Genomic DNA, 14,686 nt, shown 5'->3' on the forward strand with positions numbered 1-14,686 from the left:
GTAAACGCATCATTCACTAAGAAACGCATCATTCACTGCTAATCTCATCGTTAAATTATGGCTCGAATGACGTCAAGTTTATAACTGCAAGTTCAGTACATGCATTACAATGAAAGACGCCATCACCACTGCCACCTCTTTGACTGTGAAGTGCACCGCCTCGACCTGCTGATATCCCCACCCGCCTCTGGTCTACCCAACCCTAGCTTTTGGGCTTCCTGACAGGAAATACAGCTAATACAACAACAACAACAACAACAACAACAACAACAACAACAACAACAACAACAAAACAAAAAAAAACAATACAAATATAAGAATACGTTTATTTCCACTGAAATTCATTACGTCGCCGCCATTTTGTCCTGATCAATATCACGTCTCACTCTAGGTTTGGTTAAGGAGGAACTGCTTACTTTAATCCATCGACCGCTCTTTGTCTCTATCAAATGGTGAGTTTTAGGTGTTTTGTGGAATTTACTTTTACTAAAACGACTGACACCAAACATTCTCTCCGGGAAAGACATAGCCCGCTCTCTGGACTTTCTGTAGTAATTTATTCTCACTTTTTCCATAAGGGGAATCTCAGCGGTCGTTGCTAGGTTACAGTCACGTGATGAGACCTCAAAGGCTGAGCTCCATTTCGTGGCTTCGAGTTTCAACGTGTCCGTTCGGTTCAGAGTCTGTGAACAAAATGTCTGCCACATATGGCGAATCTCCTTATATGTTTGAACCTCTCTGAAGAAATGTTTGCCCTCGGCGTGTATTTTGTCCCAGAAAAGCTGATAATAGTGATCATATAGCATGTGATCAAGCCACGCCCACAGCCTGTGTCGCTCACGGTCCTTGGGTGTAAATTTGAGATCATGTCCTTTTTTAAGCGAATTACTAGATATGTACAAGATATCCTTAAACTCCCATTTCAATAACCGTTTCATGAGGACAATGGATTCATCAAAATATTCAGCAATAAGTATCAAGTGGAATGTGTTTCCTAAGTCTCTGATGAAATCTCGCGCCTGTGAGAGATTGCGAGACCACACATCAGGGAAACCGAGATCAACTGACATCCGGTTGTTTGTGAAAGATGATGATGCGTTTAGGGGTTCGTACTTCCGGGGATTCTTTAGGTATTCTGAAACCGGGTTTTCGCCATCGATGTTCCAGAGATAAGGCATTGGGTACACATATTTATAATACATGAACGCCGACACAGTTTGCTCAAAGGGTTCCCGCAGTATTGCGATATATTTAGTGTCTGGCGGAAAGAGTGGCTTAATAAATGTCTTATTGAATATCACATGATTGTACAACATGTCGTAAGTTCTGTTTCGCATAGGAGGTAGGACATTTCTACCGGTGAAGTGGCCATGTTCGTTTAGAATATTCTTCCGTAATGGAATCATCATTGTTAGATTCATTTTTAATCCGTATCTGACAAAAATATTCATCAAAGTAGTGCTAGCTGCCTTGTGTACTTTCAGAAATACGACATGCCGTACTTTGGTGTTTGATCCCACATGCTGCCATCCGGTCGTGTTTCCGGTCAACAGCCAGCTGGGTCTGGTAAACTGGTACCCGACGGCGTCTGTGTACATGTTGATGGCGATAACGCTGCAGATAAAGATGGCCAAGAGAGAAACAGCCTTGCAACGTTGGAATCTGTAAATGTAAACCGGAAAGGCGTTCAAAGAAACTGTAAGATATACATCAATGGTACTAGCGATTTTCCCGTCGCGTTTCAAACATCGTGACTCGAAGCTGTGTCCAGAAAGTTCAGATCAGCAATATGAATGACAAATTAATATCGAGCATTTAACAGCAACACAAGCATTAATGATAACAAAACGATGATCGTAGCTGTGAACGTTATGTTGACTAAACTAGTACTTGCAGCACTGATATGAAAACAGTGTTGGTAATCCTAAACATAACACTGCGATATACTATGACCAGCCGCATGTATAAGAAAACGTTTTTGTAGCTTCTTACGCAGCGATTTTACAACTAGCAGCACTAGCAGCATGAATAACATTGACTAAGAATATAATTAACGATTTGCCTATCATGGCTCCAAATGCTGACAGTCGATACTAATTTCAGAATATCCATAGTAAATATACCAAGCAAATATATGCATAAAAACACATATATCTTTGTTCAAAACTAAAACAATAACTACAAGGGTAACACTAGGGATATCATACCTTCCAACAATACTGAACCACGATTACACCTACAGTGGTAAATACAAGCACGGATTGCGATATCATACCTTCCAACCATACTGAACTACGATTACACCTACAGTGGTAAATACAAGCACGAATAGCGATATCATACCTTCCAACAATACTGAACCACGATTACACCTACAGTGGTAAATACAAGCACGGATTGCGATATCATACCTTCCAACCATACTGAACCACGATTACACCTACAGTGGTAAATACAAGCACGGATTGCGATATCATACCTTCCAACAATACTGAACTACGATTACACCTACAGTGGTAAATACAAGCACGAATAGCGATATCATACCTTCCAACAATACTGAACCACGATTACACCTACAGTGGTAAATACAAGCACGGATTGCGATATCATACCTTCCAACCATACTGAACTACGATTACACCTACAGTGGTAAATACAAGCACGAATAGCGATATCATACCTTCCAACAATACTGAACCACGATTACACCTACAGTGGTAAATACAAGCACGGATTGCGATATCATACCTTCCAACCATACTGAACTACGATTACACCTACAGTGGTAAATACAAGCACAAATAGCGATATCATACCTTCCAACAATACTGAACCACGATTACACCTACAGTGGTAAATACAAGCACGAATAGCGATATCATACCTTCCAACAATACTGAACTACGATTACACCTACAGTGGTAAATACAAGCACGGAATAGCGATATCATATCTTCCAACAATACCGAACCACGATTACACCTACAGTGGTAAATACAAGCACGAATAGCGATATCATACCTTCCAACAATACTGAACTACGATTACACCTACAGTGGTAATACAAGCACGAATAGCGATAAAGCACCTACGAATAGCGATAGCATCATACCTTCCAACAATACTGAACTACGATTACACCTACAGTGGTAAATACAAGCACGAATAGCGATATCATACCTTCCAACAATACTGAACCACGATTACACCTACAGTGGTAAATACAAGCACGAATAGCGATATCATACCTTCCAACAATACTGAACTACGATTACACCTACAGTGGTAAATACAAGCACGAATAGCGATATCATACCTTCCAACAATACTGAACCACGATTACACCTACAGTGGTAAATACAAGCACGAATAGCGATATCATACCTTCCAACAATACTGAACTACGATTACACCTACAGTGGTAAATACAAGCACGGATTGCGATATCATACCTTCCAACAATACTGAACCACGATTACACCTACAGTGGTAAATACAAGCACGAATAGCGATATCATACCTTCCAACAATACTGAACTACGATTACACCTACAGTGGTAAATACAAGCACGAATAGCGATATCATATCTTCCAACAATACTGAACTACGATTACACCTACAGTGGTAAATACAAGCACGGATTGCGATATCATACCTTCCAACAATACTGAACCACGATTACACCTACAGTGGTAAATACAAGCACGAATAGCGATATCATACCTTCCAACAATACTGAACTACGATTACACCTACAGTGGTAAATACAAGCACGGATAGCGATATCATACCTTCCAACAATACTGAACTACGATTACACCTACAGTGGTAAATACAAGCACGAATAGCGATATCATATCTTCCAACAATACTGAACTACGATTACACCTACAGTGGTAAATACAAGCACGAATAGCGATATCATACCTTCCAACAATACTGAACTACGATTACACCTACAGTGGTAAATACAAGCACGGATTGCGATATCATACCTTCCAACAATACCGAACCACGATTACACCTACAGTGGTAAATACAAGCACGAATAGCGATATCATACCTTCCAACAATACTGAACTACGATTACACCTACAGTGGTAAATACAAGCACGAATAGCGATATCATATCTTCCAACAATACTGAACTACGATTACACCTACAGTGGTAAATACAAGCACGGATTGCGATATCATATCTTCCAACAATACTGAACTACGATTACACCTACAGTGGTAAATACAAGCACGGATTGCGATATCATACCTTCCAACAATACTGAACCACGATTACACCTACAGTGGTAAATACAAGCACGGATTGCGATATCATTTATCTGATGAAAATAGAAACAAACAGCAACACACCCCGAATATGGCAGTGCCCAAGTAAACATTGACTAACAATTATTTAGTATTTTGCACAGAGAACATCGAAACTGTTAACTAAACAGTGACTAAATTTGGTATTCACGCTACAAATATCGCATCTATAAACAAAGCAAACAGACAGACAGTTTTGTTCAGTAAAAGGCCACTGGCCCATAATACAGACAGATGCATGGTGACACATCACATAAATGGTACACATATAATTATAAACAAGCTAAACAAAACATTTACTATAACTATCCTTCCCACTACGAGTATTGCATCTCTAAAGCAAACACTGACTACAATTGGTCTTGTCACTACGAATATTGCATGTCTAAACTGAACATGAAGTAAATTACTATCCATACAGATTTGCTAAATTTGGTATTAACACTTTGATTATTAAAATTGGTATTAACAGTTTAAACAAATACTGACTAAAACCAGACTTTACAGTATAAATATCGCACCTCTATATTAATTAGCATTGGCACTGTGAATAACGAAGCTCCAAACTGAACGCTGCGTATTTAATTAGGGTAACGTACCCATTCGAGAATCAATGTCAAATCAGCTAAAACACTAAGCCACAAGTTGACACTGCACCTCACAGATGTATATTTCCAGCTACAGCAGCATCGTATATATACTGACGTTCATAAGAAAGTATACACCTGGTGTTTGGGGACTATTCCCATTAAAACCATAAATATTTAGCTAGCAATGTTGTAATTGGGTACAGTATCTGTGGTGTTTTGGAAACACTTGCACAATGTTTGTGACAAGGCAGAATCAAAACACCTTTTAAATATTAATGCTGTTTTAAAGAAAATATTTTACGAATGAATCAGGTGTGTAGTTTCTTTTGAACGTCAGTTTTAGATACTCGTCACGTATGCCACCATTACTAGTCCCTCCCAGTCTCCCTGCCTGGTCAGCAAGCAGGACGAGTGCCATGTTGTAGACTGCGTTGAGTCTATCTGTCCCTAGGTCACCAACAGTAATGTTGCTACCGGTGAGGTGTGTGGTCTTAACGGCAATAATGTCCAAGAATGACATTTAATAAAAAAACAGGTGTTAAAAAGGTTTTTGAAAGGGAGATCTAGACTTGCTTCAGTCCGTGTAATTACCTTTAACACCGAATTGGGCATGTAGCTGTCATTTTATACCTCTACAAGATATTCACCTTATCGTTCAGCTGACGTCATTGATTATAGACTGCCACTCTGCGGCACATTACTTGTCAGTGATAGTGTTTTATCCAAACCACTATCTTAGCAATGGTAATCCATGTATCCTAACATCGGCAGTATTTCTTACAAACGCTCCATCAATGTTTACATGGAACATAATTCAGGATACATAATACCTATTGTGAGGGTCTACGTATGTAGGTTTACATGACAACGTACGTACCGGGTCTAGGTTCGAGTCCCTACCGGGTCTACGTATGTAGGTTTTTCATAACGTACGTACCGTTTCATCGTAACCACTCTTAACGGCGAAGCTCGTGGCAGCATCTGTAACAGACATCAACGTCATTAGGTATATAGTGATAGTCTGTTTAACTGAAACAAAGGGTAACAGCAAGCACTGTGGTCTGAATCGCCTCCCCTCGTTGCTATCAGAATCCGCTTCTCGTCCCGATACTGTCTCAACACAATACCCATGTTCATGAATCTACAGAGTGAATACTGTTTTAGTATCAACTGTTGACAACACTTGTACATGACGTTTGTTTTATCACAGGGATAAGGTTTTACATTCGTTTTACCACTGAGATAAGGTTTTACGCAGCCGTAGAACTCACTCCAAACAAATGTCTGGTTGTAAAATCAGGTTCAAAATTCCGTGATCCACCCCATTCAGTGGTCGGCGCCCTTTCTCCGCCAAGCTTGTGTATAACACACTGCTGCTTCACCAGAGAGACCACATCAAACACGTCCACATGTTCATTGGCTACTGACAGTGTCGTTCAAGGTAAAGGCACCGCTAGGTGGCGCTTTGCTCCTTTCATGGCGTTAACAAACTAAAACCACTACACCTGACCCTGGCGACACTTTACAACATCGACATTTCAAACAGGTATATGTCAAACTAAAAACAAACACAGCTCCAAGTTTAGCTGCACGGATAATTGGAAATTTACACTTATATCAGGTGTGTGTTAGTTGAAGACACCCGGGTGCGAGATGCTGGCGAGATGCTGGCGAGAACTGATGTAGGCAGGTGGCTGACACAAGCTCATCCCCCTTGGTAGATATAGAATAAACCAACTCTGCAATGAATGTAACAAATACACGTCACAGTGTCTAGATAAACAGCTCCAAATATTCGCTTGACATTTTTCGTCCACTTCAGAGTCGCTGTTGCATATTTTTTTCACCGCCAAAATAAAGTAATGGCAGAGACAGTTTAGATCAAAGTTTCAGTCTGTGGTTAACGCGATCTATTCTGCATGTAATTTACAGAAGTTACAAATGTATGACCGAGCTGGCAACACAATATCTGAGAATATGAATCGCTGTCTCATCCGAGATTTTCAGTTATCTTCGAAGCTGAGACTAGCTAAACTGCTGATGGCGAATGAGATCTCCAACTCACCTCCAAACAATCCGCCGGACTGATGTCAATAAACTACAAGCAATTTGTCGCTTGTATCTTGTCTCACAGATTCCCCAACGTTCGATCCAAACTCCCCAAATTCTACTCTCACAATGACCAGAGCGTTATAGTTGTTGGGGGGGTTGTAATTGTCGGAGAAGGAACATGAGCGCAGGTGATATTACATCGCATCAACATGGCCATGAGAGTGCCCGACATCTTGGAACAAACCCAGAGTTCACTACAGGCACAGCCTCCTAATTCGGCATCGATCCCTGAGCAAAGGTCGTTTTGTTTAAACGCGGCAAGAACATTCAACAAATATCTTTTGATGTCTCTCACGATGTTGTCGCGGCTAGCCGGGACGTGCAGGTTACCGGCTTCAGGACATAGCTGAGCCCGGATCGTCACTCGTATAGACAACTCATCTATTCATCACCGTTCCTTAGGTGCTAAAACATCATTCGTATGGTTCAATTTTATACATTTCTGAATCTGTAAACGATTCGTTAGAGTCTAACAACGTAAGGGTCAATCCCGAAGATACCCATTGTACATTGTACTTTTAACCTGGCATAAACCATTGTCCAGACCAACATTACGTAGGGCATCGGAGATGCGTAGATATAATATATTTTTTAAAGAATTTGTAGATATACGAATATGAGCAACATTGCTATTTGTCTCTCAGATAGATGAAAAAGAACTTACTTCCAAATATCTAAACATGTTTTGGTGGTAAAACCCATGGTCAGCCTGAAGATATAATCGTTGACAGAATCTTGTTCAGTTTAGATGTAATAGCAAGAACTCGGATTGGAGGCCTACAAGTACATTGGGGAAATAGGAATGGCAGACAGTGTATGTTATGGAAGAAAGCCTACATGGAATATGTTGTTGCGTGAAATATACTTATCATCAAACGTTTAGACTCACTAGTGTAAATATAGCCACTTACTTCAATCAACTGTTCTAAACTAAATTTTGAAAAATATTCCATACTGTTTAGGAGTACTGTTGACACAGGAACTGATGTATTGTAAAACAAATTCGTAATGTTGAAAAATTATTGTCATGAGTTCAGTAAATGATGAAAATCAGTGAAAATTGGCGAATTCTTAACAAAACTTTACACCACAACGCAGCAGTTCACATGCACGATATTTGCACATGCTTTTCTGCAATTTGATGCATGATCCTCGTGCAATTCATCTGCATAAAGTTTGCAGTTGGTTACCCCAAGTTAGTGGAGAAATCAATCTTCGATGTAACCATATATATATATTATATACACATAACATACAATGAGTGCTTTAAGTGAGTCTAAACTTTTGAAGTGAAGTATAGCTACCCCTCCTGTTGAGAAGCCACGCTCTGATGCGACGCATTAAATACTCCATCATCCAATAACGATTCCGGTTTGTTTCACAATATTCTTCCTTTCGCCCTGCTGTTTATAGTTCGGGATATTTTCATGCATTCCATGCAAGATACAGATTAAATCGTATGATATCAAGCGAAACCGACTATGAGATAAAGCAGTTATGATAATATTTCTATCAACTACACTTGTTAAGCAATCTGTGACATGATGCTGACTGACCTCGCTCAGGATGAGTGGTTGTAAACCAGGACCTGTGTCTGTGTTTTGGTGGGTGTGGGTGTGAAACAGAGAAAGAGACATTGTGATGTCTGTGTGTGTATGTATGTATCTATGTGTGTGTTTGTATGAGGTGTGTGTGTGAGTGTGTATGTTTGGTGTGTTTGCTTGGGATGTGTTTTGTGTGTGTATGTGTGTGTGAAAGAGTTTCTTTGGTGTGTGTGTGTGTGTGAGACAGAAAGAGACCGGGTGTATGCATGTGAGTGTGTGTTTGTTGTGTGTGTGTGTGTGTTTGGCGTGTTTGCTTGAGATGTATGTTTGTGTGTGTGTGCGTGAGCGGGTGTTTGTGGTAGGGAGGGGGTGAGGGCGATGAGGCATGTCTGCTCTGACGCCATGTACAGAGACACCAATAACACACTTACTTAAAACACAACTGAATCATAATAAACATTGAAGAACGCATCATAAATGTCAAAAATACAACGTACACCATGCCCCATTTCCAGTTAAAATGATACATTATCAACGTAACCAATCAGACTGCTTACTGTTACCTGCGGACGGTCTCAGCGAAGCGTGGACTGGAGACTTGGTATCACAAACTTATATAACATATTGACCAAAACCCCTAGTCAGCCCAGACACATGTTTGTCTTCAGTTCGTGTCAAGCGAACAAATATTTAAACAAATGCCCAGTCAAGGTATGTGCGAAAACGACATCACGCGCACACAAAACATGTTGCTCGGCAACATAATACTTACCGCATTTTACCATGAATGCTTGCTATTTCAATTCAGGCAAAAACAAACGTTTTGTTCCACAAATCACTCCCAGGATGTTGAGTGACCTCGTTCTGACATTTGACAAATGTTGACCAGGTGTTATATATTCTTTCTTGGGCCAGTCTACAGTTACCGGGTTACGTCATTAACAAGAGACGCGAGATGAAGTCTGACAGCGGTCAGGTGCTGGAGAATGAAGAGCATGTCGGCGCTGCACATCACTGTTGGCGAGATATATCGCCCAACTGCAGTCTACATTTGGTTTCACAATCTTGTTTCACAGTAAGCATCGAGGGCGTGAAGGTGGTGACCGTCTACCTCGTGGCATGTGTTAACCAGCTAGTAGACAGTTCTACAACCCTAAGCACGACCTCTCCACAGTTGGCTTCTGCACCGCATCAGGCGTTAGATCGCCCGCACTTCGCGAGGATACTTTAGCGAGAAAATATTGACTGACAGAAACGTTTATAAGGCTCGAGCGATCTCCGAGCGCGGTATAGCTTCAGAAGAAGAAGACACCAACAGATGCTCTCTTCGCTGTTTACATATCAAAGCATCAATTCCAGTGGCTCCCCGTTATAACGCGTGTTACAGCGATTCCCCCGCTGAAATGGAACCCGCAGTTTGAGATCTAGCTACATTTCTCCATCAACACACCAATATGTTTTCTTGTTCTACCTAGTACAACATGCGTCTAACCAGTACATGCACGTCCGCTCCTAACATGAACATGAATGTAATAACAAGTAATAACGAGGACTTTAAGCAACATTGTTCTGAAACTAAAACTCTCTTCTTGAACTAAGCGTCAGCTTGGATCTAAGATGGTCAGGCTCACTTACTTTTTAACAGGGATCTCCCCAGAATCCCAGCCATCCATTCGCCCTAGCAGTTCTTTGTCTTACCTTCGTTCCGTCCATCGCCTGTGTTCGAGATTGACCGTCATTGCATCGGAATCCCGGCCTGGTTACCGTTTCCTCATCAGCCCTGAGCATCACTCTCAAGCCGCTAACGCTGTTGTTTCCACTTAACTCGGCATCCCTCAAGAACGGCAGACTTCTGGTGGAGGAGGTTGCGTTTGGGAGATCTAGAAACTGTGCTCTGTTTTCCCTTTGTCCACAGCGTACTGATATTTGTTACATAACCTCTCTGGGTTGCCACAGCGACTCATACTGGATTGTCTAATTCTTGGTTTTTAATGTTATAACCTGTTTTAAATTCGGAAAATATTTTTGAATATTGAATATAATAACCTATACCCAGTAAATCGAGAATAAAGAAAATTGATTCGATGTGACAATCATACCCGTGATAGTGTTCATCAAGGTACATATTGAACACAATCATCATTATTAAAAGCTGATTAAGCTCTTCGTATTTACGTGCATGTGGAATAAGTCTTTCAAAATAAACAACCTGCTAAATACATTTCCCGGATATGTGGGTTTTGTTACTTGAGAGTGAAACCCACAACATTCCCTGCACAATGTTTAAGCGACGCATAATCCTAGGATATGGGTGGAACAGAACAACGGTTAATGGTGTTTTCAGAGCGGCTCTCGTGAACGCACCTCTACCAGAGAGCGGAGACGACATGTGGGGGTGATCAGCTTCCCCGTGTAATGGCGGGCGCCTCGCTCGGTGCTACTGGGGAGGACGGAGTCACGTGGTCAAACTTAATGGAAACAAAAGTCTGACATAATTAAATCAGAAATCGCCAACCGCTTCTCTGTCGATCATTCCAGTTTAAAACTCCCCTCGTCCTGACAACTCCAATCTTAGAATTAATTTAAAAGGTAGTTTTGTTCAAAGTAGAATTATCTCGGAAACCGAAAAAAAATCGATTAAATTTTGCCTATCTGTCAGGGCTGTTCTACACCGAGTCTCTGTGCACCATCACCGACACAATCCACGGGGGTCCTGGAACAGGCTTCGGCGGCAACGCTACACAAATACTGATGCCGGTAATAAAGTGAAATGATGGTTGTGTATTCTCTATTATTCACCATCAAACATGGTTGGGTATTATCTATTATTCACCATCAAACATGGTTGTGTATTTTCTATTATTCACCATCAAACATGGTTGTGTATTTTCTATTATTCACCATCAAACATGGTTATGTATTTTCTATTATTCACCATCAAACATGGTTATATATTTTCTATTATTCACTATCACGTGGTTATGTATTTTCTATTATTCACCATCAAACATGGTTATGTATTTTCTATTATTCACCATCAAACATGGTTGTGTATTTTCTATTATTCACTATCACGTGGTTATGTATTTTCTATTATTCACCATCAAACATGGTTATGTATTTTCTATTATTCACCATCAAACATGGTTATATATTTTCTATTATTCACTATCAAACATGGTTATGTATTTTCTATTATTCACTATCACGTGGTTATGTATTTTCAATTATTCACTATCATGTGGTTATGTATTTTCTATCATTCACCATCAAACATGGTTGGGTATTTTCTATCATTCACCATCAATGTCGGTTATGTATTTTCTATCATTCACCATCAAACCCGGTTGTGTATTTTCTATTATTCACCATCAAACCCGGTTGTGTATTTTCTATTATATACCATCAAACATGGTTGTGTATTTTCTATGATTCACCATCAAACATGGTTGGGTATTTTCTATCATTCACCATCAAACCCGGTTGTGTATTTTCTATTATTCACCAGACCCGTGAAGATCCGGGGTAGAATAGGTCTTCAGCAACCCATGTGCTTGCCATAACAAGGCGACTATCTTGTCGTAAGAGGCGACTAACGGGATCGGGTGGTCAGTTTCGCTGACTTGATTGACAAATGTCATCGGTTCCCAATTGCGCAGATCGATGCTCATGCTGTTGATCACTGGATTGTCTGGTCCAGACTCGATTATTTACAGACCGCCGCCATATAGCTGGAATATTGCTGAGTGCGGCGTAAAACTAAACTCACTCACTCTATTATTCACCATCAAACCCGGTTGTGTATTTTCTATTATTCACCATCAAACCCGGTTGTGTATTTTCTATGATTCACCATCAAACATGGTTGGGTATTTTCTATCATTCACCATCAAACCCGGTTGTGTATTTTCTATTATTCACCATCAAACCCGGTTGTGTATTTTCTATTATATACCATCAAACATGGTTGTGTATTTTCTATGATTCACCATCAAACATGGTTGGGTATTTTCTATCATTCACCATCAAACCCGGTTGTGTATTTTCTATTATTCACTATCACGTGGTTATGTATTTTCTATTATTCACCATCAAACCCGGTTGTGTATTTTCTATTATTCACCATCAAACATGGTTGTGTATTATCTATTATTCACCATCAAACATGGTTATGTATTTTCTATTATTCACTATCACGTGGTTATGTATTATCTATTATTGACCATCAAACCCGGTTGTGTATTTTCTATTATTCACCATCAAACATGGTTATGTATTTTCTATTATTCACCATCAAACATGGTTATGTATTTTCTATTATTCACCATCAAACATGGTTATGTATTTTCTATAATTCACCATCAAACATGGTTGTGTGCTTTCTATTATTCACCATCAAACCCGGTTGGGTATTTTCTATAATTCACCATCAAACATGGTTGGGTATTTTCTATAATTCACCATCAAACATGGTTGTGTGCTTTCTATTATTCACCATCAAACATGGTTGTGTATTTTCTATAATTCACCATCAAACATGGTTGTGTGCTTTCTATTATTCACCATCAAACCCGGTTGGGTATTTTCTATAATTCACCATCAAACATGGTTGTGTGCTTTCTATTATTCACCATCAAACATGGTTGTGTATTTTCTATAATTCACCATCAAACATGGTTGTGTACTTTCTATTATTCACCATCAAATCCGGTTGGGTATTTTATATAATTCACCATCAAACATGGTTATGTATTTTCTATTATTCACCATCAAACATGGTTGTGTGCTTTCTATTATTCACCATCAAACATATATTGTGTAGCTTTTGTTATTCACCATTTAGCACCATACATGGTTGTGTACCTTCCGTTGTTCACCTAGAAGGTTGACTTCATGTGCACCGATACACGTCATGGAGATTCGAAAGAACAATCAGTCTGGTCATGCAATGTAAACACCCGGTGTTCAGATCACATCATATCACCGAATACTTTTATGTTCATTGGTCACGGGTTGACGCTTAATCATGTAAGTCCGATAATCTTCGTATGGAGAGTTGTCGGACATGTTGACACCGGTGGTCGCGATGTCGATGAGCTCATCATATTTCCAACATTCCCATCTCCTTCGTGAACGGCCCTCCCGACGGAGACGTGTTTGACGAGGCTGTGAGGTGACAGACAAACTCGACATTTAAAGGGGGTTATCACCTTGGCTCCAACGTCAACAATGTTTAGACTTACAGTTATTCGCTAATGTCAGTGCAGGAAAACGTAAAACACCCCGAGACTCAATAAATACCAGAATATCTGAGAAGTTTCAAATGTCAGAATATCAGACAGGTAGAGTTTCAAACAGACAAGTATCAGGAAGGCAGGCTTTAAACAGCTGAATATCAGGTGGTATTTCAAACAGAGTAATATCAGACCAACTCATACATATCCTCAGTCCCTGAACCACACTATTCCCCCTTCGCCCAGCCCTCTCTGCAATGCCAAAGCTCTAAATGAAGCAAGTCTAGATTTCCTCAGGTTCTGTCTAAATCTCCAGCTCACTGGGGCTCCTTTTCCATATATATGGGATTATATGTTTCTATAAAAGTACATACATATTCAGAGACTAAATTACTGATGGTAATCAGTCGGTGTTCCAATCCTTAGCCCAAGTCGATGTAACGATTCATCAATGAATTAGTTCACGTGAGACACGGCCTTCGTCAGATGATGAAAGGCAACAAATACAACTTTAACCCTTTAATAACAGAGGTGAAGTTTCAAATATCAGAATATTCGTCAGGTGGGGTTTCAAGTGAAATTTTAAATATCAGACGCGTGACGATTCATATACATGTATCAGTATATCAAGTGACGTTTACCAGAATATCAGAATTGGTTTGCTATTTATGTGAATTTATCCAGAAGAGCAGCGTCAAACTTATTTTAGTCTCCCCTGTGTTGATTCCGGGTTAGAAAGGGTTAAAGCCTTCACGGTAGTCTGTCTCACAGTCCCTGAACCGCGTTATTTTCCCTACTGCCAAGCCCTAAATAAAGCAAGTCTAGATTTCCTCAGGTTCAGGCTAAATCTCTGGTCTCCCTGGGGCTCCTTTTCAATTT

General features: G+C 40.0%; 1 protein-coding gene across 1 annotated transcript; it reads right to left on the reverse strand.

The window, feature by feature from the left end:
• Window positions 1-310: 310 nt before the first annotated feature.
• LOC124264250 (galactose-3-O-sulfotransferase 2-like) lies at window positions 311-10,412 on the reverse strand. Its single transcript, XM_046698992.1, has 3 exons — window positions 10,272-10,412; window positions 5,855-5,898; window positions 311-1,662 (listed from the first exon to the last, which is right to left on the reverse strand). Exons 1-3 carry the CDS (start codon window positions 10,359-10,361, stop codon window positions 345-347), a joined length of 1,452 nt encoding a protein of 483 aa, XP_046554948.1. The 5' UTR covers window positions 10,362-10,412; the 3' UTR covers window positions 311-344.
• Between the last annotated feature and the right edge of the window lie 4,274 nt (window positions 10,413-14,686).

This window comes from Haliotis rubra, unplaced genomic scaffold, assembly GCF_003918875.1.
Source record: "Haliotis rubra isolate DU_JTF1 unplaced genomic scaffold, ASM391887v1 Scf916, whole genome shotgun sequence".
Classification (NCBI taxonomy): Eukaryota; Metazoa; Mollusca; class Gastropoda; order Lepetellida; family Haliotidae; genus Haliotis; species Haliotis rubra.

Coding starts and splice junctions, on each gene's coding strand:
- LOC124264250 (XM_046698992.1), bottom strand. CDS start 10,361: ATGCTCAGGGCTGATGAGGAAACGGTAACCAGGCCGGGATTCCGATGC. Junction 5,899..10,271: donor AGGCGATGGACGGAACGAAG/GTAAGACAAAGA, acceptor TGTCTGTTACAG/ATGCTGCCACGAGCTTCGCC. Junction 1,663..5,854: donor AGAGTGGTTACGATGAAACG/GTACGTACGTTA, acceptor TTACATTTACAG/ATTCCAACGTTGCAAGGCTG.